We start from the raw sequence: 23,503 nt of genomic DNA on the forward strand, positions 1-23,503 counted from the left end.
GGGATTGAGAGAAAAGTCCATATTCCACATGTATCTGTGTGGGAGGAGGTTAAGGACTGCTCAGATAATAACACACCTCTCTTCTGATACATCTCTCTAACACTCCACCATCCACTCTCAGATTGTCTTCTCCCAGCTCTGCCAATTTAAAGTCTTACCTACACCTGTATGGATGGTAGAGACCCACCTATGAAAGTCAAAAGTCCAGCAACGGGCCTGACATGTCATTCATGGTCTTCTGTATAGAGGTGATTCTTGGGCTTCCAAAGGGTTTCAAAATGAGGTCAAGCGGAGCATCACCAGAGGTGTTTTACCTAGATACCTGTAGCAGAGGAGGACCCAACCTCTCAACCCTTACCTCAAAATGAAGAGGCACAGACAGTACTAATAGCATGGTAAAGGCCTGCATCATGGCTGTCTCCTCTCTCCCCTCCCCTCTGGTTGTATTTAATACTTCTGGCTTCTGACCTACTCTCTCTTCATTAACACGACCCCCCCCCCACACACACACACACAGCTCAAATCACCATCCCCACCACTGCCAGGCCGTGCTAATATTGTCCCCCTTATTCCGTAGGTGGTTAGGTAAATGTTAGATAAGCATTTGTACATGTGGCCGAGGGCTTCTACCCTCCAGGGCAATGGTGATACACATCAGTGGTTCTGGAGGAGTAGGGCTTGTGCATACAATAGGAATGCCTTGTACAATGGCTTATACAGTTTGTGACTGGAAGACAAGAACTATATTCACTCAAATAATATCAGAGCTGTGATTCCATGTATGATTCTCTGTGCCTGGATTTTACTATATTGAGCTGATATCAAGGAAACTAGCTAGTCTATGTAGAAATACATAAATAGATGTAACCCAAGAGACAAAAGTGAACTAAATTGTGTTACTGTATAGATAGATGCAGATAGATGATATGAGGTGAGGTGAGGCACTCTATGTTCATTAGTACAGCCCATATTGTGCAAATTCCCATGCAGTCTGATAGCTGCTCCTGCCTCCTGCCTCCTGCCTCCTGCCTCCTGCCTCCTGCCTCCTGCCACCTTCACCACCCACTGCTCTCTAACTGGGTAGCTGAGTAGCGGGTTGGAAAAATGGTATTCCTGGCACTATCCACCCTCGGAGTCCACCCAGCATGGCACGCACCACTGCCTGTTGCCCATATGCCAGTATGTGTCCCATAATGCCCTGTTTCTGTTACTGATCTAACGACATGTCACTCGTGAAGGGTGACAGAGGACTTTAGGACAGGGAGGGGAAGAGGAAGTAAAATAAGCCCTGTAGATGAGTTAGAATCCTGGCTGTCGAGAAATAACTGCCTTTTTTCATTGGACATGATTGGTATAACATCTGCTAAACATGTGTATGTGACAAATACAAGTCGATTCGATTTTTGATTTGATTTGAGTCATTTACTGTAGAGTGATGTAAAGGATGAGGTCAGAGATTAACACACAAACACACCCAAACAAACTGTCTTATGTCTGAGCATGGATATCCGTCCCTCCTCTTTCCTATGACTCTCTTTCCAAATGGCAATATTATTATCTCTACACCAGCTCTTGGTTATATGTTCTGTGTTCTGTCTCTTGAAAATCCTCCCTCCAACACGACTCCCCCTAATACCCTGACATGCATTTCTGCCATGTTTCTGACATGTTCCTGACTTTCCGCTCCAAGATGAGGCTATTTGAAATGCATCTCCTCTCCCCTGACTTGTGTGTTGTGTTTGTACTACGCGAGCTGCATGTCATAATGGGCAGCACAGCTCAAATCCCTCCCAGGCAGCCGCAGAGTCTGTGGTGATTGTATCAAACTGACCTCTAACAAGCTGTCAGCTCTGGTTTGATAAAGCATGCATGTATCACTGCTGAGGGCCTGGCATCCACATGGAAAGTCACCGAGGACAGGTCTGTGCCCCCCCCATCCCTCCCTGTTTTTCCTTCCTCTCCAATATTGTCTCATCCGCTGGCTGATGCTGTCCTGTGGTGCAGCCTCGGCATCCAGCAAGATAGGAAGGGGAGAGCACTGCACATTGGACTCTAGATAGGGAATCATGGAGAGAGGAGAGAAATAAGAGAAGCACAGTCAAAAGTGTCATATGTTCTTCCATGTATGGAAAGGGCCCAGTGGGTGTCCTCCTCTGTCAGCAGCAGTAGAGAGGTTGAACAAAAACGTAAGCAACATTCAATATGGCCCTAAAGTGTTTCACTCCCTGGTTTGATATGGTGAGAGTGAGTCAGTGGAGTAGTCTGTGTTCTAGAGCCCTGTGTGAGGCAGCAAGCTGTTTCAGCTAGTGAAAGGACTATGGGCACTCTCCCACTCTCCCTTGGTCCCTTTTTGTCTCTCTCCCTCCCTCCCTCTTTTTTCTCTCTCTCTCTCCCTCTCTCTTTGTCTAAAAAAGTAAAAGCAACATCAAAACAAAGAGCAGTTATTATGTGATAATTTGGCGATTACAATTTTTAGTTTAATCCTTTAATAAATTCAACGAAGCAAAACCAGTATTTCAGTACCTCAACTGTTAGACAGGGGGTGCTAGTGCGTGATGAGAAACGAGTCCAGGGACATACTGAATGAGAGGGAGAGGGAGCGAAAGAGAAAGAGACAGTGAGCGGAGAGAGAAATCACACCGAGTAGGAGAGACACGTGAATCAAACCAGAAACGAGACTGCTCATTTAAACTCTATGACAGGCGGATGGAATGCGCTCTCAGAGCATCTTGCGGTTAACTTTGGACTCTGTGCGGCGACTCGTTGACCGTGCGCGCATGGGTTCCGTGACAGGTTGTAAAGAAGGAATTCCAACACTATTTTTAAAGCCACACGCGGATCTGGGGGCGTGGACCGCTCGAGCACAGACCGTTTGGTTCGAGGAACATTTTAATGTGACTGTTGGATTTGGATTGTCGTACCGCTCTACCGGCTTGGAGTGCTCCGGTATACCCAAAGCATTTGGGTTGTCGTACCGCTCTACCGGCTTGGAGTGCTCCGGTATACCCAAAGCATTTGATTGTCGTACCGCTCTACCGGCTTGGAGTGCTCCGGTATACCCAAAGCATTTGGATTGTCGTACCGCTCTACCGGCTTGGAGTGCTCCGGTATACCCAAAGCATTTGGATTGTCGTACCGCTCTACCGGCTTGGAGTGCTCCGGTATACCCAAAGCATTTGGACACAGCACTGTCCGAGCTGTCGCTCTCGTTGGTTCGGGATTGCTTTGAGTTTAAAATTATATTTTCTGTCAATTTCCCTGTCATTGGAATACGTACATTTTGCTCCGATTGAGGGTTTACAAGAGTGAGGGCGGCGTGGAAGGAATAGGCTACTACAGCGGGAGCAAAGCGTCTCCAAATGGCGCAACGTTGGAACGTTTATGATTACATATAACTAAACCAATTACTGAATACGGTAACACTTTATAATCCGTCTAAATCTGGAACAATTCTTGGTTTTAAATAATGATTTTTTTCTTTGCCTAAAGTGATTGTTTACCGTGAACCTGGCATGTCAATATGGGCGAGTAACATCGATGGCAAATGACATCGGGGATTTGAGCGCTATCACTGCATCCACTGAACTCATCTCCGTCTGCAAATATTGGCATGTGTCAAAGGATATCAGTGTATTTCGTTTCACTGACCTTTTTCACCAGACGGGCTTATTGGATGTAATCACAGAATAACGGGAGGCCATATATTCCATAGTCCCTATAAAAAATAATAGAATTTTGAACTACGTAGCCTACAATTTAGGCTATTATTTTTGATTCATGGATTCTAACATTTGCATTGTCCTTTCTTCGTGTGTTCCTGACATTTAGACTGCATTAATTGCGAAGATACTGCCATTTTCATTTGCATTTAACAATGAGATTTAAAATCCGTTTGGGGAAGTAATTATTGGTCGTGTTCTGTTCTGCACTCTTTACATTAGCCTATTTACAGTAGCTACAACACCCAAACATGACAAGCACCGGACCTGTCATCGTGTTTGAGTGGCTGAAGACCCTCCAGCTCTCTCAGTATGTGGAGTCCTTCGTGGATAACGGCTACGATGATCTGGAAGTTTGCAAACAAATTGGAGACCCCGACCTGGATGCTATCGGTGTCTACATACCGCACCACCGGCAAAGGATCCACGACGCGGTGCAAAGGCTGAAAGACGATGATAAGGAGACTGCAGCGGGGCTGTATTTTACACTTGAGCCGATGCCCCCCGCGTCCGAAATGTGTCCTAGTCACCTGGTGGACCAGTACGAGTCTAAACTCCGGGGGTCCAAGTCTTGGACCGAACCGAATAGTGACCGGGTCGGGAGGAATGGGGGCGCGTATTTGGGCGCGCAGAGGAACCTGACGCTTGGCAACAGGAGGGAGCTGGTGATTTACCCCAAACTGAAGCTGAAGATCATGATTAGGGATAAAGTCATCAGAGATGGAGTCAACCTTGCCAGGCCACCATACTCAAACAAGGTGAGATCATCATCAAGACTATACCTCTCACTGGAAAGCTGTATAACCAATGTATACCATCATTATAACCGGTCCCATGTCATGCAAAGGATAATTAGTCATCCAAATAATTTTGAATCGGAGAAAGATGCTACTCATGATATAAATGTTGGGTGGGGTATGCTATATCATAGATATGCATCTCAGATCAAGTGGTTATTGTCTGAGCCATTGCTGGTTGTCAGGCCTCAGGAGAGCCCTGTCTGGCCCTATTGTCCCCTGGGGATGTGTCCTTGTCTGGCCCTATGTTCCCTTGGGATTGTGTGAGTTAGTGAATGCTGCCGTGGTGACGGCTGGCTGCTGTGGATCAATGAGCGGGAAGAGGAGGAGCCTTCAATCATTCTCTGATTTCCTGTAGAGAGAAACACACTTCCATGATTGATTAATTCACACTCAGAGTTGGATCAACCTGCATCATCGTGCTCATTTTGGCCCAGGCCAATTTAGTTGATGAACATGTGTCGTCATCATTGATTAGCAGCAGTCTAAATTGAGGGTGTCCATCTGGTTTTCTGCTGGAGCTCATTTGAGGAGGCAGATTGATAGCATCTTTATATCAGATCAGTGGCCTTACATCAGATGCTCAGCCTACTGAGGGCTCACTCAATGACCACTTTGTTAGTACAGAGAAGAAAGTGAGAGACACACACACACACACACATACACATAGCTCTTGTCACCATAGCCGTGCAATGCAATGTACATTACATTTTTTGGGATACGATGAAAAAGATCAGTGTTTTATTCTACAGAGAGATTCTCCTGAGAGAAAATAGCATTTCAAAGGATTATCTTATTAATGATATTTCAAGTGTTTCCAATTGAATTGATCCTTAAATCTTGAAATCTTACAATGAACATGCAGACTTTATTTGGGATTTCAAAGTGATCAATATTGAAATTGCAGTGTTTTGTCAGCACTTCTTCTGCCTCTTTGTATTCCTGGCATTATCCCTTTTCCTATAAATGGGAATCCCACAGAGATTTGGGATGTTTCCAGGACTATGACTAACGTCACTCTGAAACAAATGGTTGTCTCCAGACGGTTAAAGGCTGTATTTATTTAGAGCCAAAGCTTCGACACTGAGGCTTTGGAGGAGAATGAGCAGTTCAATGTCTCTCTCTCGCTCTCTCTCTCTGTGTGTGTGTGTGTTTGCTTGCTTGCTTGCTTGCGTGTATACATACAGTATGTGAGTGTGAAACCCAGCAGTAGAGTGTTGAATGTCATCCAGGCCAGTAGTCTTCTCCTCAGGAGCGAGTCAATTGTGAGGAGCCCTCAGTGATGGAACTGTGACCAGCTGACCTCTGATTGGTCAGTGCAGGGTTCTTCTCTCTCTGCCCCTGAGACCAGACATGGTAGTCTCAACAAGGCTTACATAGTACATTAAATACAGCATAGATAAGCAAATGGCGGTTGTGTAGAAGGGTCAGTGTCTGGTAACTCTATGTTCACACTGCTTCTCTGTTTGTTTTTGTGCTTAATTTGTAGACACAGTACTTCATCCAGCACTGCTCAGTGATGATGCTCTGAAATGTCATTGACTGACACGTCCCTATGAGGCTATAGGACCATAAGCCAACACTTCACTACTAGGGCTCTGCTGGGAGACATTAATACCCAAGATCCTTATCGAGACCACAGGGAGCCCTTGTCTGGGGGGGAGATGGAGAGACACAGACAGAGGCAGAGAGAGAGAGAAAGAGAGAGGTGGGGTATCATTGCTCGAACACGTCTATGATTGCACAGTTCTGTATTTCTCTTTGGAGAACAATACTAGCATTATTGATAGTGTTTGGTGTGTAATTGTTGTGTGCAGTGCAGTCATATTGCTTGCTAATGGCTACTTAGATACTACACTTGTGCGTATTGATTTTCTTGGTTCCTTTTAATTCCTTCATTGCGTTTTCCTGACTGAGAAGTGACATTGACACCAGCAACAACAAATGTGTTTGGAAACGAGTGAAACAAATGAACTGCCATGCCATGGCTCATCCTCTTGCTGTGTTGTGGTGACAATGTTGCCATTCCAGAGCATGGAGGCTGAGGAGACACAAGGAGAGGGGTACTTTACTCTCTGCATCTACTTTATGCTATCCAGAAGATGTTATGTCTGACCACTGAATCACAGACCCAGTGTAATGCTGTCCCTGAAGCACATAGAGATTTGTGGTCAAAGCATGTCAGTTTCTCTAATTAAAGTGGAGATGTTCAGTTGAGTAAGAGAAATGTTTTTTTTAAATGTGCCCTGTCTTCAGATGCCAAAAGGCTTGCAGAAACAGCATCAGTTAACAGGATGGTGCTCTGCCCTATATTTCCTCTTGATCCAGCCAATCAGATGATCTGGAATGAATGGGAAGGGCAGCTCGTTAAATGTTATGGCTTTTTGTGACGCTGATTTGAATCTCTACTATTTCAGTTACAAATCGTCCACGATTTGACTGTCCATGAATGTCCGCGTTGTAGGGCGTTAGATAGCAGCCTCTGTCCTGTACACCTCCACAATACTAGTATTTCCTCTGTATGCCCTGTGTCTGTGTGGTTAGGAAGTGGAAGCTAAACTCAGGGAGATGCTCCCATTGTTTGACTGCAGGCTGATGGAGCCACGTGTCCATTCACTCGTGTTGTGTTTTGGATTTCCGATTTCCGCCCATGGAATAGCACTGACGAGACAAGTGGCCTGCATTGTCCTGATGGGAGGGTGTCATGTGGAGAGGATGACTGTACATAGATGGAAGTTTATGCTGCTCAAACAGAAACAGGACTGGAATCAGTGTTTGTTAAGAGGACTGGGCTGCTGATGCTGATCTAAGGTCAGCTTAGCATTTCCCCCATGTCAGGATTTGTGGAGGGTAAGCTGTTCCTAGATAAGTTCTTACAGGAAACTTCACATCACTTGTTCAAAGCCTTAAACTGACCTGAGAGCAGTTGATTCAATCTGGTGGGAGTTTTTATCAAGCTTGTGGCTTAATGCTCCTTACCAATGTGAGACATTCAGTTAATACATGGAGTTGTTGAGTCTTTGTGAGGGAAGATGGAAAGGCAGTATGGGGTAGTTGATGCTATTATTGGCTTCCTCCCTGAGTGAAAGGACAAGATCATCACCTTCCATGCTTCACCCTAACCTTGCTTTCTCTCTTAGTTCTTTGAATATCCCAGCTTCCTCGCCTTTCATGAAATCAGCTTTCTGTTAGAGGTCCTCTAGTTGGCCTAATGAGAAAATGACCATGGTCCCCTCCTGCATTATGGCTATAGAAACCCCTTAGGCCAGACTGAAGTACAGCCAAACCGCAGTGTGAAAACGAGCTTTGTTTATAGAGGTTTAACTTCTTGAATGTTTCAGATATAAGATAGTGGTCATAACAATGTATCATTCATGTGGTGTAGTATAATGCTAAGTAAAATAATATACATTTCTGTGTTACACTTTTATGGTACATGCATTTTCCATAACACTGTTCCCCACTCAAAATAGCATTTAACCCCGGGAGAATAACTCTTTCCCAAACAAATCACATTTTACTGGTCACATACACATATTTAGCAGATCATATTGCGGGTGTAGCGAAATGCTTGTGTTCCTTGCTCCAACATTGCAGTAGTATCTAGCATTTCACAACAATATACACAAATCTAAAAGTAAAATAATGGAATTAGAATGAAATCAATCATGTCCGAGTGGCATTGACTAGAATACAGTAGAATACAGTATATACATATGAAATGAGTATAAAACAGTATGTAAACATTATTTAAGATACTAGTGTTCCGTTTAAAGTGACCAGTGATTCCATCTCTCCGCTTTCTCATAAAGAAGACGGTATGCTCTGTTTTTACATAATTAAGAGCTTTTTCCTTATTGATGAGCCAGGCAGCAGAGTAATTTGGTGAAAGCTTTTCGTTTAGCCAAGAATCTTATTTTCTTCATGTTACACCCTGTGGGCTGGCAAGCTGCCACAAGACGGGAAAAGGAGACCCTTTAGAATGGAGCGGCCCTGGTGTTTGCCAAGGTTTCTGCTGAAAGTCCTGTTTGCTCTCAGCCTTTATTAAGGACCATTTAAAGGTGTAATCAACAACTGCTCGTAAAAAGGAAGTCATAAAATGTCAAGGATGACCGTATGGGCTTGAGTCAGGGAGAGAAAGTAAATTAGTGAGACAGGTAAAGGATAGAGGAGGGGGAGTTCTCATAGATGGATGGACCACACTCCTCCCCTTCACACAAAACACACTCAAATTGCTTTACTACCAGTCTCCTTTTATTCTACACTTAAACCTCTTAGAGCTACCCCCTACTTTTTTCAATTTCCGCCTGAAGACATGCCCAAATCTAACTGCACAGTCAGGCACAGCACCAATGATATGCATATTATTGGTACCATTTGAAAGAAAACACTCTGAAGTTTGTGTAAATGTGAATTGAATGTAGGAGAATATAACACAATAGATCTGGTTTAGATAATACAATGAGAAAAAAATGAACAACGAAATGAACAAGATAAAGCAAACATTCAGATAGGATCATGGGGACAATTTCAGTGGAAAACATAAGAGGGCAACAGTACTTGTGCAAAGTTTCAGAATGATAACTTCCAAAATGAGTGTGCTACATGACACCCCCCCCCCCACAAAAAAAAAACATGAAAAAAATATATACACATTTACAAAATAACACTTTCAATATTTGGAAGACCCTCAGTCCTCTTCACAATATTATGCTGCTGATGCCAGGTGCCACAGCACATCCATGCCTGCAGAAATACATTTAGGCAGATGAACACCACTTGTGGCAGGAGCTGGATGAACCAGCTTCAGTGGCGGATGGACACCTTGGCAGTATCACTGTGAAAGAAAATGTGCAGTTAGAATAGTTTCACATATGAGCCCTGTATCAACAGGTATAATAAACAGATTACAGAGTACAGGGAACATAAGGTTGAATACATTATTATAGACATGCTAGATCTACTGTCTCATTTATATTATGACATTTCAGCTAAATCTACTGTCTCTACTATATTATGACAGACCAGCTAGATCTACTGTCTTTATTATATTACAACAGACCAGCTGTATCTACTGTCTCCATTTCACTTTGGCCATTGTTGTGGACCTGCCCTCCCCTCAACAGCCTCAAATAGGCTATTTCATTTCCCAAATAATATTTTATATTATTAATTTCAAACAACGGCATTAGCATGAGAAGAACTTACCAGTCCACAACGATGTCCTCTCCGTTCAAAAAATATTCCTCCATTTGGGAATCGCTAAATGAATCGTCCTTGATCAATTTCTTCTAAAATTGCGTGTACATCTGTATATCTAGACTTAGATTTAGCTTTCCCTGACTTAGTCGCCATACTGATTGATATATAAACAGCTGAATATGCTCTTTACCAAAACAATGCTGTGTGCAACATGTGTTGCTCCTCCCGGTATGAATCGTCAATGGCGAATAAACCTCTTTACGCCGGAGTTTACTACATGGGCTGGTCTTCCAACACATAAACATTACATATTGCCGTTTATCTCAGCTCATTGGCTATCTACCCAGCTAGATTTCAAGACGATCAGTGGTCATTGGCTTAAAATACAGTCAATCAACGAAACAGCAGGCAAATCATTGGTGCACAATGATGTCATTACTTGTTGTCTTCTAATCGGTTTCTTTCAGTCAATACGTCCCGCGAAATGACCCATCAGGTTTGGTTGTGTTACAAACAAACCAGTTGATTGCAATGAAACCAAACATGACTGGAAAAGTCACGTTTTGTGTGTGTATTTACCTCGAATGTAAATTTCATGTTAGGCTATAAAAATTGATTTTATCAAACAAAAGACCATTCATTGTGTAACAATGAGCATTGGGATTGTAAACAGAGGAAGATCGTCAAAGGTAAACAATTTATTTGATTGCAGTTTGTGATTTTGTTACGCCTGTGCTGGTTGAAATTGTTGTTTTTTATGGGGCTCTATCCTCAGATAATCACATCGTATTCTTTCGCAGTAAATCATTTTTTAAATCTGACAATGCAGTTGGATTAGCAAGATTCTAGGCTTTCAAAACATGTGGGACACTTGTATTTTAATGAATGTTTAATATGACTATTTATGTAGTGATCACCGTATGTTGTCAAATTTCAGCCCGCTACCGGGTTCCGTGCGCAGATAGGTTAAAGGCTGCCAAATATAGCCTGTTCCTAGATCAGTTAGTGCCATCTTGCCAACTCCTATGGTAATTGTCATGTCAACAACTATAAAAGTTTGCTGTACAGCACCAACAGACTTGGTACCAGGCTATGCATGATAAACACTAGCACTTGAGAACCTGAACAACATCTGGGTGTGTTGTGTCTAGCTAGTTCCCTGATCTTTGACCCCTACTGGGTTTGACCTGCTAGTCAATCACTAGCTGAGCTGGGGTGATCCTGATCGGAGTTGACACGAGGAAACGGACCATACAGTACTACAGTCCCTCTGGGTCTCAATGGTTCTAGCTCCAGTACACTATCAGAATATAACATTTACATTTTGGGTAATAGAGCCTCCGGACTGTGCGCTCAGTGCTGTAATGTACAGGTAACTGCCAAAATAAAGGAAACACACGCATAAAGTGTCTTAATAGGGCGTTGGGCCACCACGACCCCTCAAACTGCTTCAATGTATCTTGGCATAGATTCTATAATAGATTCTATAAGTGTTTGGAACTCTATTGAAGGAATGCGACACCATTCTGGAACTCTATTGAAGGGATGCGACACCATTCTTCCATAATTTGGTGTTTTGTTGATGGTGGTGGAAATCTTGTCTCAGGCGCCACTCCGGAAGTGTTCAATTGGGTTGAGATCTGGTGACACACTCACACTCCCACTCCCACTCCCACTCCACACACACACACACACACACACACACACACACACACACACACACACACACACACACACACACACACACACACACACACACACACACACACACACACACACACACACACACACACACACACACACACACACACCCTTTAAACCCTCTACGCTCCTTTGAGACCACTCTCAAAGTCACTGAGATCTCTTCTTCTAACTATGGTAGTAAAATACTGGGCATTTTTATACATGACCCTAAGATTGATGGGATGTTAATTGCTTAATTAACTCAGGAACCACACCTGTGTTGAAGCAAGTTCTTTCAATGTACTTTGCATCCCTCATTTAATCAAGTGTTTCCATTATTTTGGCAGTTACCTGTATGTGAGGCTCCTGAGCTCTTCCACAGCTGTCAAAAGAAATCAGATATATATGCACCCTCAGTCTTGTGAAGTTTTCTGGAAATTAAAGGAGTAGCCTGCTACGTATTTTCTCCATAGAGAATGGTGTGTGTCATTGTTTTATCAGAGCACCACAGAACGTTTTAATGGCTGGCTTTCTGTCCAGTCGGGCCCACAGAGACAGACAGACATGACCACCCGTCTCCAAGGAACAAGTGAAAATGTGGGAAAAGCAGTGTAACACTGTGTGCAGCTGGCCTTCTCATTTCACTGGGACGTTTTCCTACTGTGCTCTTTGTTTCTCACATAATCGAGTGGCTTTTAAGCAGCTTTAGTCATACTTGAAAACTTGCTTATGTGAGGCTGTGGGCGTAAGTATACTATTCTAATTACCCAGAAACACAGTTGAAATGCTTCAAATACTCTAATTGAATACTTTACATAACATTTACAGTTATAATGATAATTGATAATTGTTTAGAAATCTATCACGGCATACATGTTGTAAAGTTTTAGCCACAGTATATACTCAGCTTCTTAGTCTAATTCTATACTGGCAAGATATATGTCCCTCATATGGCACATCCATATCACTTACAGAGCTATACATAGTCATGGCAACACCGTCCAGGCTATGTTGTTGCTGGACGCTGCAGCCATGACTATTTCCACTGTAGAAGAGGTCCTGATGAGACATGAATGACAGATATGTTATCAGATATGTTATCAGATATGTTATCAGATATATTATCAGATATATTATCAGATATGTTATCAGATATTTTATCAGATATAATATCAGATACATTATCAGATATATTATCAGATATATTATCAGATATATTATCAAATATGTTATCAGATATGTTATCAGATATGTTATCAGATATGTTATCAGATACATTATCAGATATGTTATCAGATATTTTATCAAATATGTTATCAGATATGTTATCAGATGTGTTATCAGATATGTTATCAGATGTGTTATCAGATATGTTATCAGATATGTTATCAGATATGTTATCAGATATGTTATCAGATATGTTATCAGATATGTTATCAGATATGTTATCAGATATGTTATCAGATATGTTATCAGATATGTTATCAGATATGTTATCAGATATGTTATCAGATATGTTATCAGATATGTTATCAGATGTGTTATCAGATATGTTATCAGATATGTTATCAGATATGTTATCAGATATATTATCAGATATATTATCAGATATGTTATCAGATATGTTATCAGATGTTATCAGATATGTTATCAGATATGTTATCAGATATGTTATCAGATATGTTATCAGATATGTTATCAGATGTGTTATCAGATATGTTATCAGATATGTTATCAGATGTGTTATCAGATATGTTATCAGATATGTTATCAGATATGTTATCAGATATGTTATCAGATGTGTTATCAGATGTGTTATCAGATATGTTATCAGATATGTTATCAGATATATTATCAGATGTGTTATCAGATGTGTTATCAGATATATTATCAGATATGCTGTCAGATGTGTTATCAGATATATTATCAGATATGTTATCAGATATGTTATCAGATATGTTATTAGATATGTTATCAGATATGTTATCAGATATGTTATCAGATGTGTTATCAGATGTATTATCAGATATATTATCAGATATGTTATCAGATATGTTATCAGATATATTATCAGATACGTTATCAGATATATTATCATATATGTTATCAGATATGCTGTCAGATGTGTTATCAGATATGTTATCAGATACGTTATCAGATATATTATCATATATGTTATCAGATATGCTGTCAGATGTGTTATCAGATATGTTATCAGATCAGCGTTACAGCTACAAATACAACACCATAATGAATCAATCCTGTTCTGCAACATGGACAGCAAAGCAAATGAAGCAATCAGGTGCCCCTGTAGGATAGAGAGTGACAAGAGAGCAGGCTCCAGCATCTGTGTGTGTCAGGAACCAGATTGCACACATCCCCATTGCGTGTAGATCACAGTCGGGTTGATTAAAGAAGGGATCATTTACCAACCTATTCTGTAGACAGTGATTGGAGCTCACAGGAAATCACTTTGTGTGCAATCAAAACATAGAATCATTTGTGGTTGTAGCCCATAGAGTTGGCCATTGTTATATCTTCTTATATTTGCATGTGTGTGACCTATTGTGTCTCCCTCCCACTATGCACGCCACCAGGGGTCATGCACCGGGGTGCCTGTGAAGGCAGGGGTTGCCATAGAAACAGATTGTGAGTATTTAAAGATTAGTTACCTTGTTTGTCCGGCTGCATGTAGTCTGGGTTTGGTGGTATTAGGAGGTTAAGTGGCAGAGTGCAGGTTGGGATTATTGCATTTTATTGCATAATTCTGGCAAAGATGCAATAACTCCAGTATTTGACCTGTATTGCTTGTTCACCATCTTATTTTTATATAGGGAGACTATTTGTTTTCAGCTTTTTTATTTCCAGACATATGGTGAGGAATATGTTAAGAACAACCTAATCGCAATAAAATCCCACTATTGAATCCCACTACCTATAGAATTGTGAGAATTGCAATACGTATCGTATCGGCACCTAAGCATTGTGATAATATCGTATCATGAGGTCCCTGGCAATTCCCAGCCCTAGCTAGTCCTGATAATGTGTTCTTTTAGAGGGCTTATTCTTTGAAAATTGCAATGTAGTTCTTAAATGACTCCAACCTTTAGGGTCAAATGTCTTCAGAGGTCAATCCTATAGGTTTTTACTGCATACCTATAAAATATCAACCCTCTTTTTCATAGTCACGACTCTGCTTTTAGAAAAGGTGGTAGAGCACTTTCTCCAGTTTGTTTTCCCAGCCCTAGCCTCTGTCTCCCCAGTCCCCACGGTCTTGTGTCAAATGGATAGCGTAATCCCTTCTCTATGAAGATAGTGTTAAACGGGGGGAGTGAGGGATGAGGGCGCTCCCTCCAGAGCATGGGTCCAGGCTGCAGCATCATTAATCAGCAGCTGTAAAGCAACAGACAGGATATGATGTCAGGTGACCTTTCCCTGGTCCCTGGGAGGATGCCATGGTGTGTTCAGGTACACAGTTACAGTGACTGCACCAAGATTCACCCTGCGCTGAATGTCGCCCTGCACCGAATGTCAACCTGCACCGAATGTCGACCTGCACCGAATGTCGACCTACACCGAATGTCGACCTGCACCGAATGTCGCTCTGCACCGAGTTTCGCCCTGCGCTGAATGTCGCTCTGCACCGAGTTTCGCCCCTGCGCTGAATGTCGACCTGCACCGAGTTTTGCCCTGCACGCAATGTCCATCTGCACCGAATGTCAACCTGCTGTTCGTTTCGCGCGGTGTGTTTTAGGGACTAGCCGTGGGTGGCCGTTTACGACATTATCCCGCTATTCTACATCCCTTTTCAAATTATGGCTGGCACTCTGTTCAGAGGTGCTAAGTACTCTCGGCCGGCGGCAAATACTACCGGTGTGTCGAGAATTTAAAACCACCAACAGCAGTCACACTATTACACTGTCCTCTTTCAGATACTTCTTAGACAGCATGAGTCATTTAACAGAATGATGAGAGGAGTTGGCCTAACCCGCACACCTATCAACTTGTATGTCAGAATGGTCCCATGGTCCACAGGGCAAGAGTGTGAGAGATAGTGAGAAAGAGAGAGAGGGGGGAGTGGGATTATCCTGTCTGAAGGTCTTATAAGGGTCGGGGTAAGGAAGGTAAGGAACAAACACTGCTCTGCCAGAGAACCCACCCCATCTCCCCCTCCCACTCTCTCCTCTCTAATTGGTCCATTTCCAATGCATCAGTGTAGGGCTGTGCAGAGAGGCTTTGATCATGGGGACCACACGGGTGTTGCTGTGTCTCTGTACCTGGCTGAGGGGCTTTGTAGTGGCTGTGCCTGGCAGAGTTGTAATACACTGTGACTCTACATACCCAGCTGGATCCAGACCTTCATTAGCCTAAATAACCAGTTAGTACACTCTTCTGATTCACTCAAACACACACAAGCATTAGATTATCGCACATCCTGTTTTTATATCATTATAAACTGTGTGGCTCGAGCCCTGAATGCTGATTGGCAGACAGCCGTGGTGTATCAGACCGTATACCATGGGTATGATAAAACATGTATTTTTACTGCTCTAGTTATGTGAGTAACCTGTTTATAATAGCAGTAATGCACCTCTGAGGTTTGTGGTATATGGCCAATATACTACAGCTAAGGGCTGTATCCAGGCACTCCGCGTTGCATCGTGCATAAGAACAGCCCTTAGCCTTGGTATATTGGCCATATACCACACCCTCCGTGCCTTATTGTTTAAATAGACCACAGTCATTTTATGATTCTGACTCTTACTCTGGCCTGTGTTTTGTGGTTTGCCACCTCTGATACTGTAAGCATTAATCAAACATTTATGGGCTTGTCTGGAAGAGTAAATGCTGGTGTGTGTGTGCACGCGCATGTGTGGCTGTGTGCATGTGTTCATGTGGGTGTGTGCATGTATATACTATGTGTGTGTGTGTATATAGCACACTGCACAGCATGCTATGCCACAGAGAGGATGCTAATTATGGAAAGTGCATAACAGGTGCCAGTTTAATGTATGCTGCGGAGGCACTTTACCTCTGAGGCTCCCTGATAGTAATAGCCAATTAGGCTTGTATCAGCACTGATAGATCATGTACCCTAGTTAACTGATGTAACATGCAACCCTTTGATTTGCCCCTTTGGATTTTTGCTAACAGTACATTGTCAAATGGATTGTGCCGTTGGGGATGGAGAGAGAGATAGATGCAGATGTATATGTTATGATGGTGAGCTAGCTCATCAGGCTTATGCTGTGTGGCTGTGATCGGAGAGTCTGGGGGTTAACCAATCAGGGGCCATCATTAACAGTGCCAGTCGGGGCATGCTCAGTATGGAAGGTCAGAGTTGACTGGACTAATTATTTTTGTGTGCCCTCTCTAAATGTCAGGGTTCATTGTTAAATTCATTAAATACGCCCACTAATTTCCCACTACTGTGTTTAATGGAAAGTGGAGGCAGCTAAGGCTCAATTGGGTTAACACAGCCTAGAGCCAGGAAATCAGATTTTAGGCTTTTAAATCCATTGAGTCTCCTGTCCAAACGGCTGTCCTACTGTTACTCTTTATCAGTAGCGAGGTCATTATTATGCTACTTCAATGCTAAATGGTTGACCTGCTAGAGCAGGGCTATTCAACTCTGACCCTACGAGGTCCGGAGCCTGCTGGTTTTCAGTTTTACCTGATAATTAAATGCACCTACCTGGTGTCTCAGGTCTGAATTAGTCCAGATTAGAGGGGAACAATAAGAACAACGCATTGGAACTGGCTTCGAGGTCCAGAGTTGAGTTTGAGGGTGCTATAGGCTTGAAGGATGCTCACGTACTCCTGTGGCTATGTGAGGTCATTGATGCAGTCTGAGCTGCCAGGGTTGAACCACAGAACCACCATTTTGTGTCAGCAGATCTTTGTTGAAGGACGGCGCCAATCCAACCCTTGTTTGTTTTAATAGCTCTTGGGATTTGTTCTAAGGGGAGGAATGTCCTGAAGATTAATGTGGAAATGTGTGGAAGGCTCCTTCTCTCCTTCTCCTCTGATTCCAAGGCTCTTTTGTGACAAATTGGGTTGGCCCTCCAGGCTTTGTCTCAGTTAGTTAGCTATAGCTCCAGCTCCACACTCACTTTAGTCTTGGGGTTCTAGTTTCATACCAGGCCCATGGAGGAGGGAGTTGTTTCTTGGCCTGTGTTGACTCTGTGTGTAAACCTACTCATCAGAAAGCATGTCTTAATTAAAGCTGGCCTTGTTTGACATTCATGATTGTCCCCCTTTACGTAACCGTAGTGACGGCTTTTGAAATGTTTTCGCCCCCATTCAAAGAGGATTACGCAAAAATTATTATTTGTTTTGACGCAGGGGTTTTCGAAAATAAATTCAGATGTTTTTGTTTAATTAACTGGATGTGTTCCCTTGACTACATTACAAGACTGGGAGAGACAGCTGAGTCTGCTGTTGTTGTTAGTTTGTTTATATTGAGGGCGGTTTCTGCTGCCAAGATGGACTAACTAACTCTGATAATCTTTAATTAATGTGTGGTGGTCAGTCTGGTCACAGCCTTGTGGTGACAGCCAGGAAAATGACCTCTTATTCTGTTAATCACGGGTGAAGTAACACGCACGCACATACACACACAGACAGACACACACAGACACATGCACGCACGCATGCAGGAAGGCACACAGAATAAATGCTCCTACCGTTGCCATGCATGCCCATATTATATTTACATGTATGACAGTCTGTGTCTGCCTCTTCAAGGTTGTGTTTGCATGTCTGAAATGTGAGCAATTTATTCAATTACATTGTCAACTAACCTATGGTTCATAGCTTTGGACACTGAATCCTTGATTGAGGTGCATTATGTCATGTTAGACGTGATGAGGAGTAGGTGTGATAGAGAGCAGATTCAACAAGAGATTCTTACTATATAGATAGAGTCCAGTGGCAGCTCATGAAGGATTGAGATGGGTGGAAGAATGTCGCTCTACTCATCATTATATATTGTTTACTGACTAAACAGAATGTTGGGATTTACAACGTTTCCTCAAATTCAAAATACCTGTTTAATTAGAAAATAGAAAGAAACATTTTTTTGTGTAACTTTCGAAAAAAAAAAGAGGCAGAACAAGAATAAATGCTTCACTGATCCCTTTTTTTCTTTCATTGATGGGTTGAAATCCCTCTATGCAAAAATATATTGGGCCAATATGGAAACAAATGTCTGTCATATGGCCTTTCCCTGCTGCACATTGCTGTAAATATAATCCTTCATCACACCATAGAGGCTTAAGGAAGTGTCCTCCCTCCTGTCCTGTACGGTCGTTCAGACTCTGAGGCTAGATGAGAACAGGCTGTCACTCCCAGAACAATAGACTGTTAGGCTGCTCCTCCCAAATCCCCCACAGTTCCACTGTCTGTCCAATCCATCTATGGAACAATCACACGCGATAGAGGGGCCACATGCCCCCCCTTACATCACCTAAACACTCACCCCAACCTGAACCACCCCACCCTCTCTCTCACAGTTGCCAAAGCCACAGTCCCAGACTAGGGGCCAGCTCAGCTCAGGAAACACCTGCTGGCACCAGTACTGACGCTGAGGAGGGCTATAGAATCGACCTGGGTTGACTTACCTACGTTGAGGTAGAGGTAGAGAGAGAGAGATATAGAGAGGTAGAGAGAGAGATATATATATAGAGACAGACAGACAGACAGACAGACAGACAGACAGACAGACAGACAGACAGACAGACAGACAGACAGACAGACAGACAGACAGACAGACAGACAGACAGACAGACAGACAGACAGACAGACAGACAGACAGACAGACAGACAGACAGACAGACAGACAGACAGACAGACAGACAGACAGACAGACAGACAGACAGACAGACAGACAGACAGACAGACAGACAGACAGACAGACAGACAGACAGACAGACAGAGTTTGTGAAGTACAGTATAATGTTGCTGGGAGCATGTTAAAGGGCTTGTGTGATTATGCATGAAGCTTCATTGTCATGCAGGAATCCCACTGCTCAGCTTATGTCTATTATTACGTAAAGCATGCATTCATATTTGCAATCTGCAAATTTCACTGTTGATTTTGTGTGAATGGGCTCACCTCTGTAGGAGGGGAGAGGAGCACATGTCTGTCTACACATTGACACTACTTCCTCCTCTGTCCTCCCAGCCTGGTCCCATAGACGAGACGTAGCATTGTACATGAAAATCCAGGACACTCAAATTAGTATATGTTACGTTTGGTATAGTTACATAAGACAGATGGTTGCTTAGGGCATAAATGAATGTAGGGTGGTTGGTCGGGGTGGATGGGAAGCCATATAACACGAACGTCGAGCAACTCAAATGTCATGCTAATTAGCAACTTTGCAACTACTTACTACTTTTGAACTACTTTGCATGTTAGCTAACCCTTCCCCTAACCTTAACCATTTCATTTAACCTAACTTCTAAACGTAACCCTTACCTTAACCCATATCCCCTAGCCTAGCTAATGTTAGCCAGATATGTAATGTTTGCCACCTAGCTAGAATTCGTAACATATCATTTTGCATTTTGAAAAGCTGTAGTCCCCACATGCTTTAAGGAGACTACCATCATCCCAGTGGTCCCCACCTGCTTTAAGGAGACTACCATCATCCCAGTGGTCCCCACCTGCTTTAAGGAGACTACCATCATCCCAGTGGTCGCCTGCTTTAAGGAGACTACCATCATCCCAGTGGTCCCCACCTGCTTTAAGGAGACTACCATCATCCCAGTGGTCCCCACCTGCTTTAAGGAGACTACCATCATCCCAGTGGTCCCCACCTGCTTTAAGGAGACTACCATCATCCCAGTGGTCGCCTGCTTTAAGGAGACTACCATCATCCCAGTGGTCCCCACCTGCTTTAAGGAGATTACCATCATCCCAGTGGTCGCCTGCTTTAAGGAGACTACCATCATCCCAGTGGTCGCCTGCTTTAAGGAGACTACCATCATCCCAGTGGTCCCCACCTGCTTTAAGGAGACTACCATCATCCCAGTGGTCCCCACCTGCTTTAAGGAGATTACCATCATCCCAGTGGTCACCTGCTTTAAGGAGACTACCATCATCCCAGTGGTCCCCACCTGCTTTAAGGAGATTACCATCATCCCAGTGGTCGCCTGCTTTAAGGAGACTACCATCATCCCAGTGGTCCCCACCTGCTTTAAGGAGATTACCATCATCCCAGTGGTCGCCTGCTTTAAGGAGACTACCATCATCCCAGTGGTCGCCTGCTTTAAGGAGACTACCATCATCCCAGTGGTCGCCTGCTTTAAGGAGATTACCATCATCCCAGTGGTCGCCTGCTTTAAGGAGACTACCATCATCCCAGTGGTCAGGAAAAAGAAGGTGACATGACTATCAACCCGTTCTCGCTCACCTCATCATGAAGTGCTTTGAGAGGATGGCCCACATAAAGGCTGGCATGCCAGGCAGGCACACTGGACCCAATGCAATTTGCCTACCGTTCCAACAAATGTGCCTACCGTTCCAACGCAAGATGCCATTTTCATCGTAATTTACACAGCCGTAACACATCTGGTCAAGAAGAACACCTATGTGACAATGCAGCCTGTTAACTGTCAGGATTTGGCCAGGGTTGTTCCGGTTTTTGGTCACTAGATGCCCCCATTGTGCTTTTTGACCTTTTGTTTTCCCTTGATCCCCATTATTGTTTGCACCTGTGCCTCGTTTCCCCTGATTGTATTTAAACCCTTAGTTTTCCTCAGTTATTTGCTCTGTGTTTGTATGTTAGCACCCAGCCCTAGTATTCTGTGAACTCTTGTTGATCCCGGTGGACTCTCTTGTGGAATTCTGTTTTTTGTTCTTGTTTATTTATTTTTGAGTATCTTTTGAGGCTTTTTATGCGATACCTACCACCTTGTGGATTTACCTTTTTTGTCTTGGAGGATTACCTTTGTTCTTGTGGAATTCCTTTTGAGGTTGTGGAGTTACATGTTTTCCTGAAGGACATCACTTTTTACTTAATTAAATACACCGTCTCAAGTACTGCTGTGTCTGCCTCATCTTCTGGGTTCTGCCGACTATTCGTGGCTCAGTTGGTTAAGTGACTATTTCTCACTCCGGAGACCCGGGTTCGTAACCGGGTCCTGACATTAACTACAGTTTGGCATTCAACACTATTGTTCCCTCCAAGTTCAACACCATGCTCAGAACCCTGGTTCTGGATACCACGCTCTGCAACTGGATCCTGGACCCTGACGGGCAGACCACAGGCTGTGAGGATTAGCAACAACACTTCCTCGACACTGACTCTTAACACAGGGGCTCCCTGTACTCTGCTGTACTCCCTTTTCACCCACGACTGCGTGACTTTGCACGAAACCAACTCCATTGTCAAGTTTGCTGACGACACTACGGTTGTAGGCCTAATAAGCAACAACAACGAGTCAGCCTATAGGGAGGAGGTAAGTGAACAACCTCAACATCAACAAAACAAAAGAGATGATTGTTGAAAACAGGAAGCAGAGGAGGGAACATGGCCCAATCCATATCAACGGGACTGCAGTAGAGAGAGTCACGAGTTTTAAGTTCATGGACCAACAACACCATCACTATTGTCAAAGGGCACAACAGTAACTCTACTTCCTAAGACGGCTGAAGAAATTCCTCTCCAAATACTACCGCTGCACCATCGGGAGCATCACGGCCTTGTATGGGAATTGCTTCATCCACGACCGCAAGGCCCTCTAGCGGGTGGTGAAGATGGCCCAGTACATCACTGGGACCATGCTCCCACCCATCCAGGACATCTACTTGATACGGTGCCTGAGGAAGTCCCGTAGCATCATCAAGGACCACACACACCCTAGCCACAAGCTGTTCTTTCCCTTAACTTCTTATGGCTGCCTTCCCGTTAATGTTGGGCAACGGTCTGACACCAACAGGCATGGAGACAGTTTCAATCTACAATGCAAGCCATCAGACTGTTGAACACTTGAACTGGACTGACCAGCTGCTCTGATTCGCCGCACCTTAGCGCACATGCACTCACTCATGCACACACCCACACAGAAATACACAAACACACACATATACATTCATGCTACACATACTGTCCCCCATTCCCCCTTCACCAATACACGTGTAAATATTGGACTATAAATTGTGCCTTCCTGTATTATACTTATGCTAAAATGTTTATTCTATTCTACTGAGCCATTTACTTCATGTTCATACTCTTATCTTTTATTATTTAGTATTGTTGCTTTGTCGAGAAGGAACCTGCTGCAAGTAAGAATGTTGTTGGACGATGGATACCATGTGTACCCGTAGGTATGACAAATACATCTGGAAACGTATTCAAATGTTTCTTCCTAATAAAACGTCAGCCTTGTGTGCAGTGGGGCTTGCTCTCCAATCATGCATGTATGATCATACATGTTGGCAAAACCACAATACAGAACAGCACACATTTGTAGCTGAAGGGCTCGTATTGCTTATTACTGCCAGGATGGAAGCAGAGGAGGGAATATGGCTGCCTCCAATCCCAATCAGAATGTTGATGATCAACCTTCCTCACAGGGACTGTCACGCCCTGACCTTAGAGATCCTTTTAATTCTCTATTTGGTTAGGTTAGAGTGTGACTAGGGTGGGCAATCTATGTTTTCTATTTCTTTGTTGGCCGGGTATGGTTCCCTATCAGAGGCAGCTGTCTATCGTTGTCTCTGATTGGGGATCATACTTAGGCAGCCTTTTTCCACCTGTAGTTTGTGCGATCTTGTTTTTGGTACTGTGCTGTTTAGCCCTACTAGACGTTACGTTTCAGTTTGTATTTGTTGTTTTTTCGGTGTTCAGTTGATAAATTAAAATGTACACCTACCACGCTGCACCTTGGTCCGATCCTTCCATCGACGAACGTAACAGGGACAGAGAGAGTACATTCACATTTGTGGGTCAATTGAGAGTATATTAGAATAAGATTTTAAAAATTAGAACATAAATAATACAAATACCGAGCTATTGTATACTGTATGCTTACATAAAAAAATATATATATACTCTTTTGTACTAAAATAATTGCTCAGAGAAAGAGATAAAA

At 43.2% G+C, this 23,503-nt stretch overlaps 1 protein-coding gene across 3 annotated transcripts in view; it reads left to right on the plus strand.

Moving 5' to 3' along the window:
* The first annotated feature begins 2,642 nt into the window (after window positions 1-2,642).
* The window catches only part of LOC123995246 (SAM and SH3 domain-containing protein 1-like), a 353,722-nt gene continuing 332,861 nt past the window's right edge, over window positions 2,643-23,503 (plus strand). For all 3 annotated transcript variants that reach the window (XR_006831794.1, XM_046298711.1, XM_046298712.1), the window contains exon 1: window positions 2,643-4,477. Coding sequence is in view for 2 of the 3 variants with exons in the window: in XM_046298711.1 (XP_046154667.1) it covers window positions 3,971-4,477 (507 nt within the window). In the remaining variant the exon portion in view is untranslated. The remainder of the gene's footprint in view (window positions 4,478-23,503) is intronic.

Source organism: Oncorhynchus gorbuscha, linkage group LG14 (assembly GCF_021184085.1).
Source record: "Oncorhynchus gorbuscha isolate QuinsamMale2020 ecotype Even-year linkage group LG14, OgorEven_v1.0, whole genome shotgun sequence".
Classification (NCBI taxonomy): Eukaryota; Metazoa; Chordata; class Actinopteri; order Salmoniformes; family Salmonidae; genus Oncorhynchus; species Oncorhynchus gorbuscha.